Source organism: Notamacropus eugenii, chromosome 5 (genome assembly GCF_028372415.1).
Source record: "Notamacropus eugenii isolate mMacEug1 chromosome 5, mMacEug1.pri_v2, whole genome shotgun sequence".
Classification (NCBI taxonomy): domain Eukaryota; kingdom Metazoa; phylum Chordata; class Mammalia; order Diprotodontia; family Macropodidae; genus Notamacropus; species Notamacropus eugenii.
The window spans coordinates 271,717,452-271,735,774 of NC_092876.1; the positions used below are offsets into that span (position 1 = coordinate 271,717,452).

The 18,323-nt window shown below is 38.7% G+C and overlaps 1 protein-coding gene across 1 annotated transcript in view; it reads left to right on the plus strand.

Annotated features, from left to right (window-relative positions):
* Positions 1–18,323, plus strand: part of LOC140507852 (aldehyde oxidase 3-like) — a 104,705-nt gene that overhangs the window by 50,598 nt on the left and 35,784 nt on the right. Inside the window, exons 13-21 of the mRNA XM_072615720.1 lie at positions 1,369–1,538; positions 2,120–2,267; positions 3,165–3,261; positions 3,979–4,032; positions 5,401–5,525; positions 6,408–6,541; positions 14,976–15,063; positions 15,332–15,418; positions 18,029–18,220. Coding sequence (XP_072471821.1) covers positions 1,369–1,538; positions 2,120–2,267; positions 3,165–3,261; positions 3,979–4,032; positions 5,401–5,525; positions 6,408–6,541; positions 14,976–15,063; positions 15,332–15,418; positions 18,029–18,220 — 1,095 coding nt within the window. The remainder of the gene's footprint in view (positions 1–1,368; positions 1,539–2,119; positions 2,268–3,164; positions 3,262–3,978; positions 4,033–5,400; positions 5,526–6,407; positions 6,542–14,975; positions 15,064–15,331; positions 15,419–18,028; positions 18,221–18,323) is intronic.

The following is an 18,323-nucleotide window of genomic DNA, read 5'->3' on the forward strand; positions in this document are numbered from 1 at the left end:
TTTAATTTATTTCATTATCACTGTCATTATGGTTAACAGTGGAAGGGATCAGCATTGACAGCCAGGAAGTGTTGGTAGGGGGTTGGGAGAAGGATTCAGGAAAGGCTCCACAAAGGGGGAAAATACCTGGAGCAAGTCTCAAAGTAAGACCAATGAAGAAAGAAGTTCCTTCCAGGCATGGAGACCAGCTTCAACATGGAAGCAGGAGAATCAAGTCCTATCATGAATTGAGAATGGAATGTCATTTGTGAAGGGGGATAACATGAAACAAGACTGGAAAGAGAGGTGGAAGCCAGAGTGTGGAAAGCCTTCAATACTAGGGTAACAAGTTTATATTTTAGTAAGAGTTACTGAATATTTTTGAAAAAGGAGTGATGTAGTCAGACCTATGCCTGAAAATTATTTTGGAAATTACATGAAGAGTGTATTGAAGAGAAAGAAAAAAGCAGGGAGACCAACTGAGCTCATTATAGGAAGAATAATGTAAAAAGAGATAAATGCAATTGTCCTAACTTAGATTAAAAATAATTAGCTTCTCCAATATAAGATGGAGCAAAAGTGAAGACATAACAATTTGAGAAATATTTGGGGATTCTAGTGAACTTCAGTCTCAAGATTAGGCAACAGTATGATATGGCACCTCCCAAAAAAGCCTATGGAATTTTAGGCTGTGCTAAGATATGTATTTGTATCCATAATGAAGGAAGTAGTGGTCCTGCTGAGCTCTGCCCTAGGAAGACCACATCTGGAGTGTTGGGTTCAATTCTGGGCCCCACATTTCAGGAAGGATATTGATTAACTGGGGAATGTCCAGAGGATAGTATTTAGAAAGGTGAATTGCCTTTAGATCATGATGTTATATGGTAGATCGAAGGTACCAGGATGTTCATTTGAGAAGATTTGGAGGAACCTGAGAGCTGACCACATTCCTGAAGGGCTGTCATGTGACAAAGGAAGTAGACTTCTTGGAGCTGTAGAATTTTGGTTGCAGAGAGGCAGATTTCATCTTGATCTCTAGAAAGGCTTCCTGAGAAAGTAGAATGAGTTACTTCAGTAATCCGTGTGTCAGCCACATTATGGAATATATTTTTGTTCAAATATAGATTTGACTAGATAACCACTGATGTCCCTCTTAATTTTGTGATTCTTTGATACTTTTAAAACCTATTTGGGGAACAAGAGAATTGAGACATATACCTCACAGAGAACTGGCTTGTAAGTGAAAGGCTTAAAAGGTTCCTAATGGTTTATTATTTATTATTTTATTTTGTTCTGTTATAGTCTTAAAAGTGTGTACTTTTGGTCAACATGCTATGAATGTTTAGACTTGGATTTGTTTTTTTTATTTTGTTTTGTTTTTAAACACAGTGTGTAGACTCCCATCAGCTACCCCAAGATCCAGTTGGTCGTCCAGTCATGCACCAATCAGGTATTAAACATGCCACTGGAGAAGCTGTATTTAGTGATGACATGCCTGCTATAGATGAAGAACTCTCCCTAGCTGTAGTAACCAGTACAAGACCTCATGCAAATATCATGTAAGCTAATAAAGGAATTTAGCTTTTTACTTATATAAATTTAACTGCTTTTTATTGAAAGACAGTCATGGGATGTTATTTAATAAAATGACAAATTATAAGATATGAACTTAATGAAACAAATATTTATTAACTCTTCACTGCGTGTGCTGTCCTGTGCTGGGGTTACAAAGATCAATTAGCATTACAATCTCTATTTCCCTTAAATCCAACATGGGAGAATGAAACAAATGAACAAAAGTAATGCAGACTAGAAAAAGGTTGAAGGCACAGGAAAGGTCAAAAAGAGTGGCTTTTGAAGTTCAAAGATGGGGGGATTATTTTTAGTTGGGGGTATGGAGCATCAAGTAAAGCCTCATGGAGGAGGTGGCCTCTAGGATCAGTCAACCTTAACGGAGAGGAGAGATGTCAGCTGACAGTGCAGTGCAGTGTGTGCAAGTGTAATGGGGAGTTATTACTGTCAAAAACCATGAGAATTTAAAGAGGGATGGAATGTTTTATTTAACCTCCTTACCTCATGGGATCCTCAGTCCATTTCTCTAAATCTCTAAATCAGTGGATCTTTTCGTATGGTATCATAGCTTCCATTGTTGGATTGTTCTGCAGGTGATTTGTGTGGGGCAGATTGTCTGTGCTGTGGCAGCTGATTCATACTTTCATGCAAAGCAGGCAGCTAAAAAGGTGAAAGTTGTGTATGAAGACATGGAGCCAGTGATTGTGACAATTAAGGTACTGCATTCTCCACTGTCTGGAGAGAGTACTGAATCACTTAATGTTTGTAATCCCTCTGTCAGGATTCATCCAGTCATTGATTAGCATGATAATCCACTTTTTGTAGACATTTAAGTTTGTCATTTCTATTGTAGTAATGAAATTACATAAAAATAAAAATAATCATAACTAAGGCTTGCAGAATATACTATATATTTTTGTTGTTGTTAGGAACTTGCAATAACCCCATGAGACAGTACTGTCACGCTCATTTGAGGGTCTGTGGTGGACCCTCCCTGGTCTCAGGAGCTGAGGAATGGGGGACAAAAAGTTACGTCACAGAAAGAACTTAGGGATTCAAGTAGACACTGGATCAAATCAGGAATCCCAACAGTCATAGAGAGCTGACGGAGGAAAGGCTGTGGGTCCAGTTTCTGAGAGGTCAATGTAAACTTTCCAGATTAGTTGCTGCCTTCACTGGCTTGTATCCATGGGACTGGTAGAGCTGTGAATACTTGGGAAGTTTGCTGGAGCAAACCAGAGGGAATGGTCTGGCCTCATTATATGCCATGTCTTTTAGATCCTCTCAGGAGAGAACCATAGATTCCCCATTGAAAGAGCCTTGAGATAAGTTTTATTTGTAATCCTGAACATAGGAATCCTGTATCCTCACTGTGTGTGTGTGTGTGTGCGTGCATGTGTGTGTGTGTTTCTTATTCAAGGAAAATAAAAACTAAGTGAATAAGAAAATAAATATAATAAAAGGGTTCTTCACAATGGCCCAAGCCTGTGAATATATTGGTTGTTCTTGGTTTTATGGGCTAGATGAGAATGGGACATATAAAAAATCTGAAATCTTGAATTGTGCAGCATTTTTGATTGTTCAGTTTGTTAAAGCTGTTTTTGTCTCCATAGGATGCAGTAAATCACAAGTCATTTATTGGATCAGAAAAAAAATTAGAACAAGGAAACATTAAGGAAGCGTTTCAAACTGTTGATCAGATCATTGAAGGTAAGTTCCTATATCCCAGTAGGTCAGTAGGATGTGAAGGATATTGTAATAAAGGCTTTGTTTTGGACTTTCATATATATATTATTATATATATAAAAATATATAAATATATTCACAATTGGAAATTTGTTTTGCATGATTGAACCTATGAGAATAACCTATGAGAAATTGATTGCCATCCAGGAAGGGTAGTTTGAAAGAGGGAGGGAGAGAATTTGGAAACCAAAATTTTTTTTAAAAATGTTAAAAATTGTTTGTAAATACAGCTGAGAAGATAAAATATTATTTGAAAAATAACGTCCCATTGAACTCTGAATTTTAATGGAAGTGAATAAAGATATAGATTATCCAAATTATCAGACAATTTTTAAAAAATCTTCCATACAGCAACACTCCAGATAACAGATATCTGGACAATTAGCATGTTCATGAACCTGGTTTAAAGAAGTTCAGCCTCAAAGTCCAAGAAAACCTGAACTCAACAACCTGTATTGAAAAGCTTCTTCTAGTTTTATTGAACTAGTTATAGGAGAGAAACTGAGAACTGTATTTTCATAACTAATAACTTGACAAGTATTTGCCAATTATTTCTCTGTTTAATAGAATCATTCCCAGTTTCTTGAAATATAAATTCAATTTTATAAATATGTATAAACATACATATATATATATATATATGTGAGCTGTCATTATTTTGAATTATTCTCATTATTGTAGATTGGGAGGCAATGTGGTACAGTGGAAAGGGGTCAAGATTTGGAGTCCGAATACGTGAGTTTGAATACTGGCTTTGTCGATATGACTTCAGGCAGGCAAGTCACTTGACCTCTGTTTGCCTAAGTTTCCTCATCTATAAGACTGGGATCATAATAGCACCTACCTGCCAAGATTATTGTGGGGATCAAATGAGAAAATAATGGTAAAGCACTTAGCACGGTGCTTGGGACAAAATAAGTGCTTTATAAATGTTAGTTTTTATCATTATCAATAGTGATACTGTTTTTATTATTTTACTCATTTGTAAAATGAGACAGTTGGACTAAGGTCCTTCCAGTTATAAACCCATGATTCAGAGTATCAAGGGCTATTTGGATGCTAAATATTCAGTTTTCTATATTATTCAATAGTTTGTATGGTCTCTGGTATCCAAATGTTCATCATTTTCCATGTATCTTTGAAGCTTTCTTCTTTTTTTCCCTTTTGCTTTGTTTTGTAGTTAGATGAAATTTTGTGGAAAATTTTCTTGTTTTCACCCTATACTTCATCAGGTTATTTTTAATTGGACAAAATCATTGGAGGCAACTAGGTGCTATAATGGATGGAGCACTGGATTTGGAATGGGGATAACTTGAGTTCAGATATGATCTCAGACACTTACTAACTATGTGACTCTGGACAAGTCACTTGATATCTGTTGGCCTCATTTTTTTTCACCTGCAAAATGGGATAATAATAGTACCTACCACCCAGAGTTTTTGTGAAGATCAAATTTGATAATATTTATGAAGTATTTAGCCCAGTATCTAGCAAACAGTAGGAGCTATATAAATGCATGTTCCCTTCTCTTTCCCCTCTCTGCCCCCTCCATCAGAGATGAACTTTATTAGGCATTTTTATGCCTAATTTTTATGCCTAATTTTTATGCCTGTTTTTAAAATGTCTTTATCATGATGGCTTATCCATTTGATGAATAATTGGTTTGTAGACTAAAGATTTTGAGATGTTCATTGTTCTGGATAATTTAACTGATAAAGGGGATAACCCTCATTTAATTGGAACACTGCATTCCTTAACATTTCAGAAGTGAGGTGTCCCTGTATTTGGCTTTGGAGTGTGATTATTTTTCTTAAGCAAGCTTACCTTCCCAGTTATGTCAAATAAATTGCCAAAGTGATTTCTAGTCTTTCTGGCCATACTGAAGGGGCAGATTGAAGAAAATGTATGCCTCTAGGAACAAGATGGATGGCCTTTCTTTATTCTTTATACTTATCCCTGAAGGTGTAAGGGAATCTTCTATGTAGGATCTGGAAAAAGTTAACTTTTTGAACTAAGTAAAATATATTATACTATTCTTTATTGTACATGTCAGTTCATTTTTCCTTAGACTACCAATTTTGGCTGTTTCCCTTTGTGTAATAGGTGAGGTACATGTGGGAGGACAGGAACATTTTTATATGGAAACCCAGAGTGTCCTTGTGATTCCAAAGACAGAGGATAAAGAGATGGAGATATATGTATCAAGCCAAGATGCTGCACTGGTGCAGGTGAGGTGCTTTAGGATTATCATCTCGTGAGAATTTGAATTTATAATGATGGGAGTATCATTTCCTCAGTTTGTGGATGTGAAAGAGCAGTTGTTTTTGCCCAGAGGTAGAGCAGCAAGCCTAAAGGATAGTGAGAATCTCCAAATCTCAACTTTCTGCATACTTCACAGAAACTAGGCGTAACCACTGTGTCCTTCTTTTATTCCACATAGAGTTATAGAATCTCAGAGTATGTGCTCAGGGAATTAATAGAACTTGGACTTTAGGAAGATAATTTTGGCAGCGGAGTAGAGGATGGATTGGAGTGGGGAGAGACTTGAGGTAAGGAGAATTAGATGATGAGGGCTTGGACCAAGTTAGTGCCTGTGTGAGTGGAGACAAGGGATAAAGTCCCCTTAATAAATGGATTTGTTCTGTAAAGGCCATCCCCAAGGACCAGAAGGTCATATGTGGCCTCGAGGCTGAATGCTCCCCACCCTGGTACAGGGCTTTCTAGAATCAAGGCTCTTCTGGCATAGCCAGGGTAACCTCTGTGCCACTACAGGATTTTACAGGATCCTATACCAGAATAGGGTCTTAGTGGAATGATAATGATAATAATAATAATGTTAATAGAGAATGTTTGCATTGCAAAGATGAAAGAAACATTCTCATTTATGAATTTTCCTCAGTTTATACCTCTTTACTCAAGTCAACATTTTTTCCAATACCCAGAGAAATGTAACTAGAGGGCTTTCCTTGATTGTGCTTTTATGCTGATTATTAGACCTGAATGAAGAAAAGTATTTCTGTTTTAGTAAGTAAGTCAGCAAGCAGCTTATCGAAAATGGGTGCTCTGGATCAATTATTATGCTGCATATAACGGATTTTGTTCTGACTCAGGAAAAAGTGGCCTCGTCTTTGGGTGTTCCCAGAAACAGAATCATGTGCCACATGAGACAAGCTGGTGGAGGTTTTGGAGGCAAAATGACCAAACCTGCTCTACTGGGAGCTGTGGCTGCTGTGGCAGCAAATAAGTGAGTTTTCTTTGAGTTTCATAATTTAAAAAATTCTTATTTATACTTTTAAATTTTGAGCCCTTGAGAATTTGGCTTCTGGTTACTCTGGAATGCTTTCCTTCATATAATTTCTAGTCAAAATCGTCCAGAAAGTTCCTATTCAACATTCTCAGTGTTAAAGGTCATGGGATAATAACAATGAAAAGAATTATAAAGTGTCCTTAATAACAACCCTGAAGGTCTTGTGAATGTCATCATCGTTATTTTATTGATGTTGAAATTGAGGCCCTGCGGAATGTTAGAAGGGAGGGCAAATGGGAGTAGAGTCACTAGAAATAAACACTTTCGAAAAGGGACAAGGTCAATTGTAGGGGGGAAAGTAAAAGAGGATAGCGTAGGTCAGAGGACAATATAATTAGTATTACACAACAAGATTACTATGGACGTCTTTTGCAAAACAACACATATTTAGTCTGTATTGAATTGCTTGCCTTCTCAGTGGGGCTGGGGAGGGAGAGAAGTTGGAATTCAAAGTATTGAAAATGAATGTTGAGAATTTTTATTGCATATAATCAGGAAATAAGAACTACAGGGATAGGGGTATGGAAATTCATCTTGCCCTGGAAGAAAAGAGAGAAGATGGGGATAGGAGAGGGGTGCGGCATGTTGGAGGGGAGGGTACATTGAGGGAAGGAGTAATCAGAATGCAAGGTATTAGGAAAAGGGGGGAGGGGAGTGATGGGGAGAAAAATTGGACATGTTACATAGTGAGGTAAAAGCAATTAGTATTAAAACAATAGACTGAATTAATTACTGAGAATAAATCAATGACATCTTTAGGTTGGAGAAAAGAATTTCAGTCTAAATTTCCTAGAGGAAGATAACCTTGGGTAAAATTTGGCATTGATGGAAAAGTCAAGGTTTTAATGGCAAATTTGATTTTATGATTGCCATTTAATCAGGAACTAGAACATGTATAGAAAGGCATGTAAGCCACTTAAGACTTGCCTCAAAAGATGTTCCTTAGCCAAAGTGAAACTATGATCATATTTGAAACCTGGTTATAGGAACTTGCCATTTTTAGATGCTATGGTACTGTTAGAGTTAGACTTCTGAGTCTAACTCCAGGTATGTGTAGCAAGAAAGGTGATCTGAGCCTCCAATCCATGATGCCAGTGAGCTGATGAGATGCTGGTATGAACTACATAGGTGATCTCAAGCAAGGGTGGGAGAGTGGCTGTACAGCATGGGCTGAGGTGGGAGTCTCTTGACTCAGTTTCTCCACTGACACCTGGTAGACTTCAAGCCTGACTGAATGCAAATGGATAATCTAATCCTGCCTGGAACTGACATGAAGTTGGGGAGATATAGTATCCCTGCAATGTCCCTACTCTAAGTGGCAATTTCCTATAGTCAAAAGGTTTGTAAGCTTAATACCAGATCTATTCAATTATAGATTATGGGTAGGGGAACATCCGAGGTTGTCTAAAATTAAGGTATTAGGCATAGGACTTTAAACCAACAACATTAAGGTAGGGTCCTATAATTCTTAGTAATACTGTGGAGACAATTAGGTCAAGAGCTTGTGAAGTTAGCAACATAAATATTCTCTGTGTCTCAGTTGGTTAATGTTTAAAAAAAAAAATTCTTTTGTGGTCCACATTGTAAATGTGTTAAAAAGATGTATCACCTGACCAAAAGTCTGAATTGCTTTATCTGTTATAAACTGTGTTAAAAAAAAAAAAAAGAAATGATGAGCAGGCTGACTTCAGAAAAAAGCCTGGAACTGATGCTGAATAAAGTGAGCAGAACCAGGAGAACATGGTGCACCATAATAGCAACATGGTGCAACGACTAACTTTGATAAACTTAGATCTGCTCAGCAATACAGTGATGTAAGACCGGTCCAAAGACTCATGATGGAAAATGCTGTCCACATCCAAAGAAGAAGTGATGGAGTCTGAATGCAGACTGAAGCATACTTTCACTTTCTTTTTTTCCCCCTTTTGTTGTTTCTTCTTTTATAAGATGACTAATGTGGAAATAGGTTTAATACGATTCCACATGAATAACTTACATCAGATTGCTTGCTGTCTTGGGGAGGTAAGAAGGGAAGGAGGAAGGGAGAAAAATTTAGAACTCAAAATCTTATAAAAATGAATATTGAAAACTATCTTTACATATTATTGGAAAACTAAAACAGTATTTACATTAAAAAAAAAAAGAAAGAAATTGAGGCCCTGTGACAAGATACCAAGTCTGATACATTTTCAATAAAATGCTGACTTTTATATAAGCCTGCCTAACTTTAATATCCCTTTCTCATTCAATTCTAATTAAAACAGACTCTGACTTAATGATATGACAAGTCAAACTTTTCATTTTGGTACCTGAGTGAGTAGTTTAAATACTGATATGCTGATGCCTTCTGATTTCTTAGTACCATAGGGATTAAAACTGAGTAAGTTAATTAGGACAAAGTCCTTAGTATGTGACAAGTTATAAGGAAAGAAAATACAGTTCCTGCTCTTAAACTGTTTTTAATCTAATGAGTAAAAGTTCAGATCAGCATAAATGAAAATGCCCTATGACATGAGAGCTTTTACCACTGCAGCTATCTGGGGCTACTAACCTTTACTCCCTAAATTAATTTGACACTTTTAACACTTTGAGGACTGAACTCCTTTTCTCTACTGTGTACTTCAAAAGTCCTTATTAGTCTGTCCATTGTCTCCTTAAATCCAATTTCTGATGAAGAGGTGGCCCTAATAGTCCCTCCAGACCTGTCACTATAATTGTTTGCACCCCTGATTCTATCCCCTCCCTTATTTTGCAAATTACAATCCTGGTTCTCTCTCTCTCTCTCTCTCTCTCTCTCTGTCTCCTGTGATCCAGGCCCATATCACCATCTGCCTATTGAGCATTTCAAACTAGATGCTCTAAAGGAATCTAAAACTCATATCTAAAAACGTATTTTGCTGAACCCCCCTCTGCTTCTTAACTTTGCTAATTTCTATCAAAGAAACTTCTATCAAAAGTCCCTTCTAACACCTCCTCCAGGCAGCTGCCAAACTCAGTTTCCTAAAACACAAGTGTGACCATGACACCCCTCTTCTCAAGAAGCTCCAGTGCTTTCCTGCTATCTCTGGGGTCAACTACAACCTCCTCTGTTTGGCATTTAAAACCCTTCACAACCTAGTTCCAACCTGCCTTCCTAGACTTATTATGTATTATTCTGCTTCATGTACTTGATGGTTCAGCCAAATTAGCGTTTTTGGTGTTCCTTACACAAGAAATTCCATCTCCTTTCTTCATACCTTCACGCAGGTTGTATACCTTTCGCCTTGAGTGCATTCTCTCTTTATCTTAGCCTCCTAGAATCCCTAGCTTCCTTCAGAGCCCAGTTCAAGTCCCACTGCCCAGGTGAGACCTTTCCTGATCTGCCTTGTTTTTAGGGCTTCTCTCCATAATTTTATTTTTGTCTTTATATCTTCACTGTCTGGCACATAGTAAGCATTTATTGATCGATTGTGATATGTTCTTAGAATGCATAAGTGCTGGATCAGTGTTTCAGAGGATATAAAAACTCTTCAAAGGTGAAGAGGAGTCTGGGAAACTGGAAACAAAGCAGAGGAAATAAAAGATACCTTGTAATTTTAATACTTAATATTTCAGAGGGGAAAATATCACTAGTATCAATATTCTGATAGAAGTCTTATTCACATTGCATAAAACATTCAGGTTTCCTGAATCACAATTTGGGAAGTACTATACTAGAAAAATTCTGAAATGATGTAATAAGGCAGGATTGGGTTACCCTTCCTCCAAACCTGATCAGATCAATTGCATTTTCATATTTGAGATTTCTAGGCAAACTATCAAAATATTTTAGGTTATTGGAAGCATACTGAGAGTGTATGCACACACACACACACACACACACACACACACACACACACACACTCACAGCGAGTTAATATCTACCTTTTTTTTTTTTTTTTTTTTTTTTTGTAGCTTCCAGTAGGGAGACAACCTGAGAGCTCCTGAATGTGGAAGCCAAATATTTTTGCATTTGGTTGGAAGTCATGGCTTCTACACAGTTATTGGTAGTGGAATCCTGCTATCACTATTGAGAAATCAAGAAGGTTTAACAATGCCTCTCCTAAAGTTTCTTTCTGAAAATCAAGACAACATTTACCATTCTTAATCCTGCAATATCCCTTCATAATCATTTGAGATCACTGACAATGGCTCAGTAATTGCCTGTACCCTAGAATGTAGTTCATTTGGTCCAGGAGAACTGAACTGATCTAAGAAAATAGGATACCCTATCATTTTTCCGTTTACTTATCTTGAATATCTACCCTGTAGTAGCTGGGGTTTTTTGTCTTGTCAGTTCCAGATGAGAGATAATTTTCATTGGCAGAAAAAACCCACCAAACTCTCATTTCTCTTTTGAGCTCTCGTGAAACATCACTGACTTCTTGCGACATTTGTACCTAGTTGTCCTATAGACATCTCAAATTGAACATCTCTAAACAGAACTCATTATTGCACTCCTCCAACGCACTCTACTGTTTCAATCTTAATCTTCAGAGGGAGTTTAAAATTCCTAAAATAATCCACCAGAACACTAATTGAAGTCGGCTAACAGTTATAAATAGTTATATAGCTGTTGATGAGTTGTTTATTAGTCATGACTGATTCTTTGTGACCCTTTTGGGATTTTCTTGGCAAAGATATTGGAGTAGTTTTCCATTTCCTTCTCCAACAGATGAGGAAACCGAGGGCAACGGGTTTAAGTGATTTGCTCATGATCACATAGCTAGTAAGTATCTGAGAATGGATTTGAACTCAGGTCTTCTTGCTTTCAGATGCTTTCAGATGTGGCACACTATCCATTGCAACTCCTTATCTGCCCATTATAAAATAACTGGCGGAGCCAAGATGGCGGAGTAGAAAGACACACATACTCTAGCTCCGAACCCACAGCCCATAAAATATCTGTAAAAAAGATTCTGGAGCAGCAGAAGTCACAGAACAATGGAGCAGACAAGATTTCTGTTCCAGAGAGACCTGATGCGAAAGGTCCATTGAGCCCCAGACTGGGAGCGGAGCCCAGCCCTGCCGAAGCCACGCGGCACTGAGAGGAGCTGATCCGAGCAGGCTTCAGGGACAGAATCTCCAGCGGCCACGTGGGTCCCTCCACCCACAGGTGACAAGGGTCAGTGAGAGAGTATTTTGGGGTGCCCTACAGGGGATTGGGGTGTCCCCGTGGCTCGGGCCCCCTCAGGAGGCAGCAGCGGAGTCAGGAGCAGACCACGGCTCCCCAAGCAGGCAGGATCCCGGATCCATTGTTGAAGGTCTCTGCATAAACCCCCTGAGGGAACTGAGCTTGTGAGGCGGCCCTGCCCCCACCCAAGCACCTGAACTTAATCTCACACTGAATGGCAGCCCCACCCCGGCCCAAAGCCCTGAGGCTGGGAAGCAGCATTTGAATCTCAGACCCCAAGCTCTGGCTGGGCGAATCTGGAGGTGAAGTGGGTGTGGAAAGAAAACTCAGAAGTCAAGTCACTGGCTGAGAAAATGCCCAGAAAAGGGAAAAAAAATAAGACTATAGAAGGTTACTTTCCTGGTGAACAGGTATTGCCTCCCTTCCTTTCTGATGAGGAAGAACAATGCTTACCATCAGGGAAAGACACAGAAATCAAGGCTTCTGTATCCCAGCCCACCCAATGGGCTCAGGCCATGGAAGAGCTCAAAAAGGGTTTTGAAAATAAAGTTAGAGAGGTGGAGGAAAAACTGGGAAGAGAAATGAGAGACATGCAGGTAAAGCATGAACAGCAGGTCAGCACCCTGCTAAAGGAGACCCAAAAGAATGCTGAAGAAAATAACACCTTGAAAAATAAGCTAACTCAATTGGCAAAAGAGGTTCAAAAAGCCAATGAGGAGAAGAGTGCTTTCAAAAGCAGAATTAGCCATATGGAAAAGGAGGTTCAAAAGCTCACTGAAGAAAAGAGTTCTTTCAAAATTAGAATGGAACAGATGGAGGCCAATGACTTTATGAGAAACCAAGAAATCACAAAACAAAACCAAAAGAATGAAAAAATGGAAGATAATGTGAAATATCTCATTGGGAAAACAACTGACCTGGAAAATAGATGCAGGAGAGACAATTTAAAAATTATGGGACTACCTGAAAGCCAGGATCAAAAAAAGAGCCTAGACATCATCTTTCATGAAATTATCAAGGAAAACTGCCCTGAGATTCTAGAACCAGAGGGCAAAATAAGCATTCAAGGAATCCACAGATCGCCGCCTGAAAGAGATCCAAAAAGAGAAACTCCTAGGAACATTGTGGCCCAATTCCAGAGTTCCCAGGTCAAGGAGAAAATATTGCAAGCAACTAGAAAGAAACAATTCAAGTACTGTGGAAATACAATCAGGATAACACAAGATCTAGCAGCTTCTGCATTAAGGGATTGAAGGGCGTGGAATAGGGTATTCCAGAAGTCAAAGGAACTAGGACTAAAACCAAGAATCACCTACCCAGCAAAACTGAGTATAATACTTCAGGGGAAAAATTGGTCTTTCAATGAAATAGAGGACTTTCAAGCATTCTTGATGAAAAGACCAGAGCTGAGAAGAAAATTTGACTTTCAAACACAAGAATGAAAAGAAGCATGAAAAGGTAAACTGCAAAGAGAAGTCTTAAGGGACTTGCTGAAGTTGAACTGTTTACATTCCTACATGGAAAGACAATATTTGTAACTCTTGAAACTATTCAGTATCTGGGTACTGGGTGGGATTACACACACACACATGCACACGCACATACACACACACATAGCGACAGAGTGCACAGAGTGAATTGAAGAGGATGGGATCATATCTTTAAAAAATGAAATCAAGCAGTGAGAGAGAAATATATTGGGAGGAGAAAGGGAGAAATGGAATGGGGCAAATTATCTCTCATAAAAGAGGCAAGCAAAAGACTTATTAGAGGAGGGATAAAGAGGGGAGGTGAAGTTTACTCTCATCACATTCGACTAAAGGAAGGAATAAAATGCACACTCATTTTGGTATGAAAACCTATCTTGCAATACAGGAAAGTGGGGGATAAGGGAATAAGCAGGGTGGGGAGGAGGACGAAAGGGAGGGCATGGGGAGGAGGGAGCAATTTGAGGTCAACACTCATGGGGAGGGACAGGATCAAAAAGAGAGAATAGAAGTAACGGGGGACAGGTTAGGATAGAGGGAAATATAGTTAGTCTTATACAACACGACTATTATGGAAGTCATTTGCAAAACTACACAGATTTGGCATATATTGAATTGCTTGCCTTCCAAAGGGAAGGGGTGGGGAGGGAGGGAGGAAGAGAAGTTGGAACTCAAAGTTTTAGGAACAACTGTCAAGTACTGCTCTTGCCACTAGGAAAGAAGAAATACAGGTAAAGGGGTATAGAAAGTTATTTGGCCTTATAGGACAAAAGAGAAGATGGAGACAAGGGCAGAGGGATGATAGAAGAGAGAGCACATTGGTGATAAGGGTAATTAGAATGCTCAGTGTTTTGGGGTGGGGGGAGGGGACAAAAGGGGAGAAAATTTGGAACCCAAAATTTTGTGAAAATGAATGTTAAAAGTTAAATAAATAAATAAAATTTAAAAAAAATTTAAAAAAATAAAAAAAATTAAATTAAATAAATAAATAAAATAAAATAAAATCAGCTGTTTTTCTATAGAGGTGCTCATACATAAGGAAAACCTTTAAATTTACCTTTATTTTCAAGCTAAACTAAAGCAAATTACTTTTAATCCTTCTTGCAACTATCTTGACTAATTTTTTCATTAGACTTTGGGCTGTTTTTATCACTAAGAAATGAGTAAGTCTTCCAGAAATCTCAAATCCTAAATTTCATCCTCAATCCAAGATCAAATATAAAATCCTTTGTTTGGTTCTTAGAGTTTTTCATAATCTAGATCCCATTCTGTTTCATCCTCTCCAGTCTGCATACACCTCATATGGCCTCACATAGTCTTTGATCCAGTGATTTTGGCATCCTTGCTTTTCCTCCCATATGACCCTCCATCACCTGATTCTAGATATTTTCACTGATCTCTGCCTCCTGGATTCCCAGATTCCCTTCAAATCCCAGCTAAAATCTTACCTTCTCCTGGAATCCTTTCCCAATCCCTCTTAAGTCTAGCTCCTTCTCTTCATTGATTATTTCCCATTTTTCTCTGTATAGCTTGTTTACACATAGTTGTTTGCATGTTGTCTTCCTCATTAGGTTGTGAGCTTCCTAAGCAGGATCTGCCTTTTTCCTTTCTTTGTATCCTTAACTTGGTGTCATTGCTTAATACCTGTTTACTGACTGACTGAGTGACTGACTCAATAGTCTGTTTTCACTCACTTGGGATGTTCCTCAAGGATCTGATTTGTTTCTTCCAGGACTGGCCACCCAATTTGTTTTATTTTGGAGCATGGAGATGATATGCTGATTACTGGAGGATGCCATCCACTACTTGGGAAATACAAAGTGAGTCAGCAGAGAAATTACTGCTGAGGAAGTGATAGAGAAAGTATAGGAGACTGATAGATTTGTGATTTCAAATTTCTGCAGTATGCTACACCAACACTTTCTTTTATGGATTGCTAAGAAGGAAAGCATGGTCCCTGGGAGAATGCTAAAGACAAAATTTAGATACTGTGCAATTTTGCTTGTGATGTTACCATTTGTTTGCTTACTGTAGTGCTTTCATTCCCAACTCTTCTCACATATTTATGTGTTTATTTACCAATCCTAGATAGGCTTTATGAATGATGGTAAAATCCAGGCAGCAGATATTGAATATTATACTAATGGAGGATGCACACCAGATGAATCAGAAATGGTAAGCTACTGATATAAATGTGCAGTGCCACTCTTGAGGGGAATCAATTTGGAAAGATCTTTGTTAGCAAAGTGTGATGGAGGGTTTCTTTTTAGTGGGTCACCAGTAGATGAAATGTAGGATAACAATGACGTTGGTTACCAAGAGAAGAATCACATGGTGTACAAATTAAATATTCCCTCACTTCATCATTTGTTCTTACTCCTGTTCATTCTTTACTTCTAGCTCAGCTACTTTCGTGAACAAATAAATGTCCCTCTTCCTCATTTCCCTGTACCGCACTTTCTTTTTTACTGGCTTCTTATTGAGTGTACCCCCAGTGTTTCATAAAGACAACATTTTGAATCCGGTTCAACCCTGCCAACACTTTACTATGCTGTGCTGGAGAAAATTATGGAGTGAGAAATTTGGGGAAGCAAGTACTTCTAGGAAGAGGGAAGCATCAGAACTTACCCTAAGCAAACCTTTCTTTCAAGTTACTGATGTTTTCCCCCTTTTAGCATGTTCTCCTCTATCACCCACGAGGAATGAAGGGCTCCTACTTTCTTCCTTTGGTTTCCAGTGCTTCCTTTCTAAAACAAAAAAAGTTAAATCTTGAAGGAACCTTAGAAACCCTCTAGTCCAATGCCTCCATTATACAAGTGAAAATCCTGAGTTGCAGAGCAGAGAAGTGACTGACCCACAGTCACAGGAAGAGTAAGTGGCTAATAGTAAGTTCAGGCATTGAACCCAGAGCCTGATTCTCTGATAACCACGTGTGGCACTCCACCCAGACAATGGCCCACACTCCAAAATTACCTTCAGTTTCTTCTCTCCTCCACTCCTTTGAACCTTTTGTTTTGCTTAGTGCTAGTATTGCAAGTGAATTGGATTTAAGTGAGGCAGGGCTGTGTAAAGTCACCAGCCTCACTCTCTCCTCCAGAGTCATCTGGGTCCAGAGGCAAGATATAGATCAGGACAAGTGGAGATGGCTCCCACATGAATGACACATTTAGAAAGAGCACTAGACTTAGATTCCAAAGATCAAGTTCTAGCTTTCTCACTTATTTCCTGTTTGAATTTCTTTTGGTCTGAGTTTTCTCTTCAATATTTTCAGTACTTATCTCACAGGGTGCTTGTGTAGATTGTTCTTTATGAATTGTAAGTCACTATAAGAAATGTTACGACCATTATCATTTTCTACTTTGCTTCAGATGTTCCAATCAAGTTTTCAATGTTAATGTTTCTTCATTCTGTTGTTAAAGATGTCTCTTCTGATGACGCAAGCAAAGGTCTCTCATCAGCTCAGTGGTAATCATTGACTTTTCCCAAGTGGTTTATTTATCTATTCATTTATCACTTGCACGTTGAATATCCACCAGCAATGTTGGATTCCCACACATTTGGTTTTCAGTTGGTTGGAAAGACTAAGGTGCTACATTCCCACAATTGAACACTGTTGGGATTGGAAGCTCAATTCCATGTGGACGGTCTCGGGCAGGTAAAAGTGGGACTTCTAAATCTTAGAGTCTTACGAGGCCCTCCATGAACAGCGGGGGTTCGAGAAGGTCAGACTGAGCTAGCTCGGCTAGCTCGGGTATTTCCGCCTCTCCCCGGGAGATACGTGATGGATGGAGTCTCCCTGCCCTGGAGGTCGTCCCGGATTGGAGCACACCTAGTTACCTAACAGCCCGGTATTGAGATGCAAACTGTGCGGCTGAAGGTTAAGTAGGATTGAGGAAGCCTGAAAGGTCTCTCTTAGCACGTGTGGAGCCAAGAGGACAGTAGGGTCCGCTCCTCTTCTTTCCTCTCTCCCCTCCCCCTCTCTCCCCGCTTGTACTTCTATTTCCAATCCCTTAAGCTCCTAGCCTCCTTAGGAAATCTCCCCCTCTTCCTCCTAAGGAAGACTTCCCCTGCACTTGTAACCGAAACCCTGAAATAAAGCTCAACCCCTGTTCGACTCTGGAACGTCCTTTCTCTCATACGTGCATCCGGCGTGGCCAGCCGAAGACCTCGGAGGTGAGGTAGGAAAGACTCGGGTAGCCCAATACAGGCCTCTAGGCCTGGCAGAACACTACTTTATAATACCCTATGTATGTTTCAATGGTGTGAAAATCTTTTTTCTCTGTTCTCAAAAATGGATTCCATTTAAAAATAATAAATGAATGCCATAAACTATTTTTGGGGTAGAGAGGGAACTATTAAGATAATCAGTAAGCAATAATAGAATATCAAAACTTCTAGTGATGTAGCTGTCATCCCTCAAGGACAGAAATATAGAAATCAGTCTGTTTTCAATAAGAACTGTTATGGACGGAGTACATTTCACAGAACGGCAACTAACTATTATTGTAATTACTACATACAGGTATAAGGATATATTTGTTAGGTTCTAATCAAAAGATACGGCTGGGTAAAATTTGAGACTTTATATGTCAAAAGGGGACACAGAGTAATTAAAAAAGATATTTGGAGAGAGAAAAAAGAATTTTGGATTGTCTAGCCAAGAGAAGAGAAGACTGATGGTTAATAATGAATTTTTGAGGTCAAGAAGATTGGGTTGCTGATACTTTCAAATGCCACCATAATTTTATGATTCTTAACTAGTGTCTTTCTTTGGAAAAATTTCAGGTGATAGAATATGCTTTACTCAAACTGGAAAATGCTTATAAAATTCCTAACCTCCAAATCCAAGGTCGGGCTTGCAAAACCAACTTGCCATCCAATACAGCCTTCAGAGGCTTTGGGTTTCCCCAGGGAACCTTTGTGACAGAGTGCTGGATAACAGCTGTGGCAGCTAAATGCAATTTACCAGCAGAGAAGGTAACTAAAAAAAAATTTAAAAAAAGAAAAACAAAGATGAGAGGGAGACAAGATTTTTTTTGACAGTTCCATAACATCTCTTCTTTTTAAAATAAATTTTTAT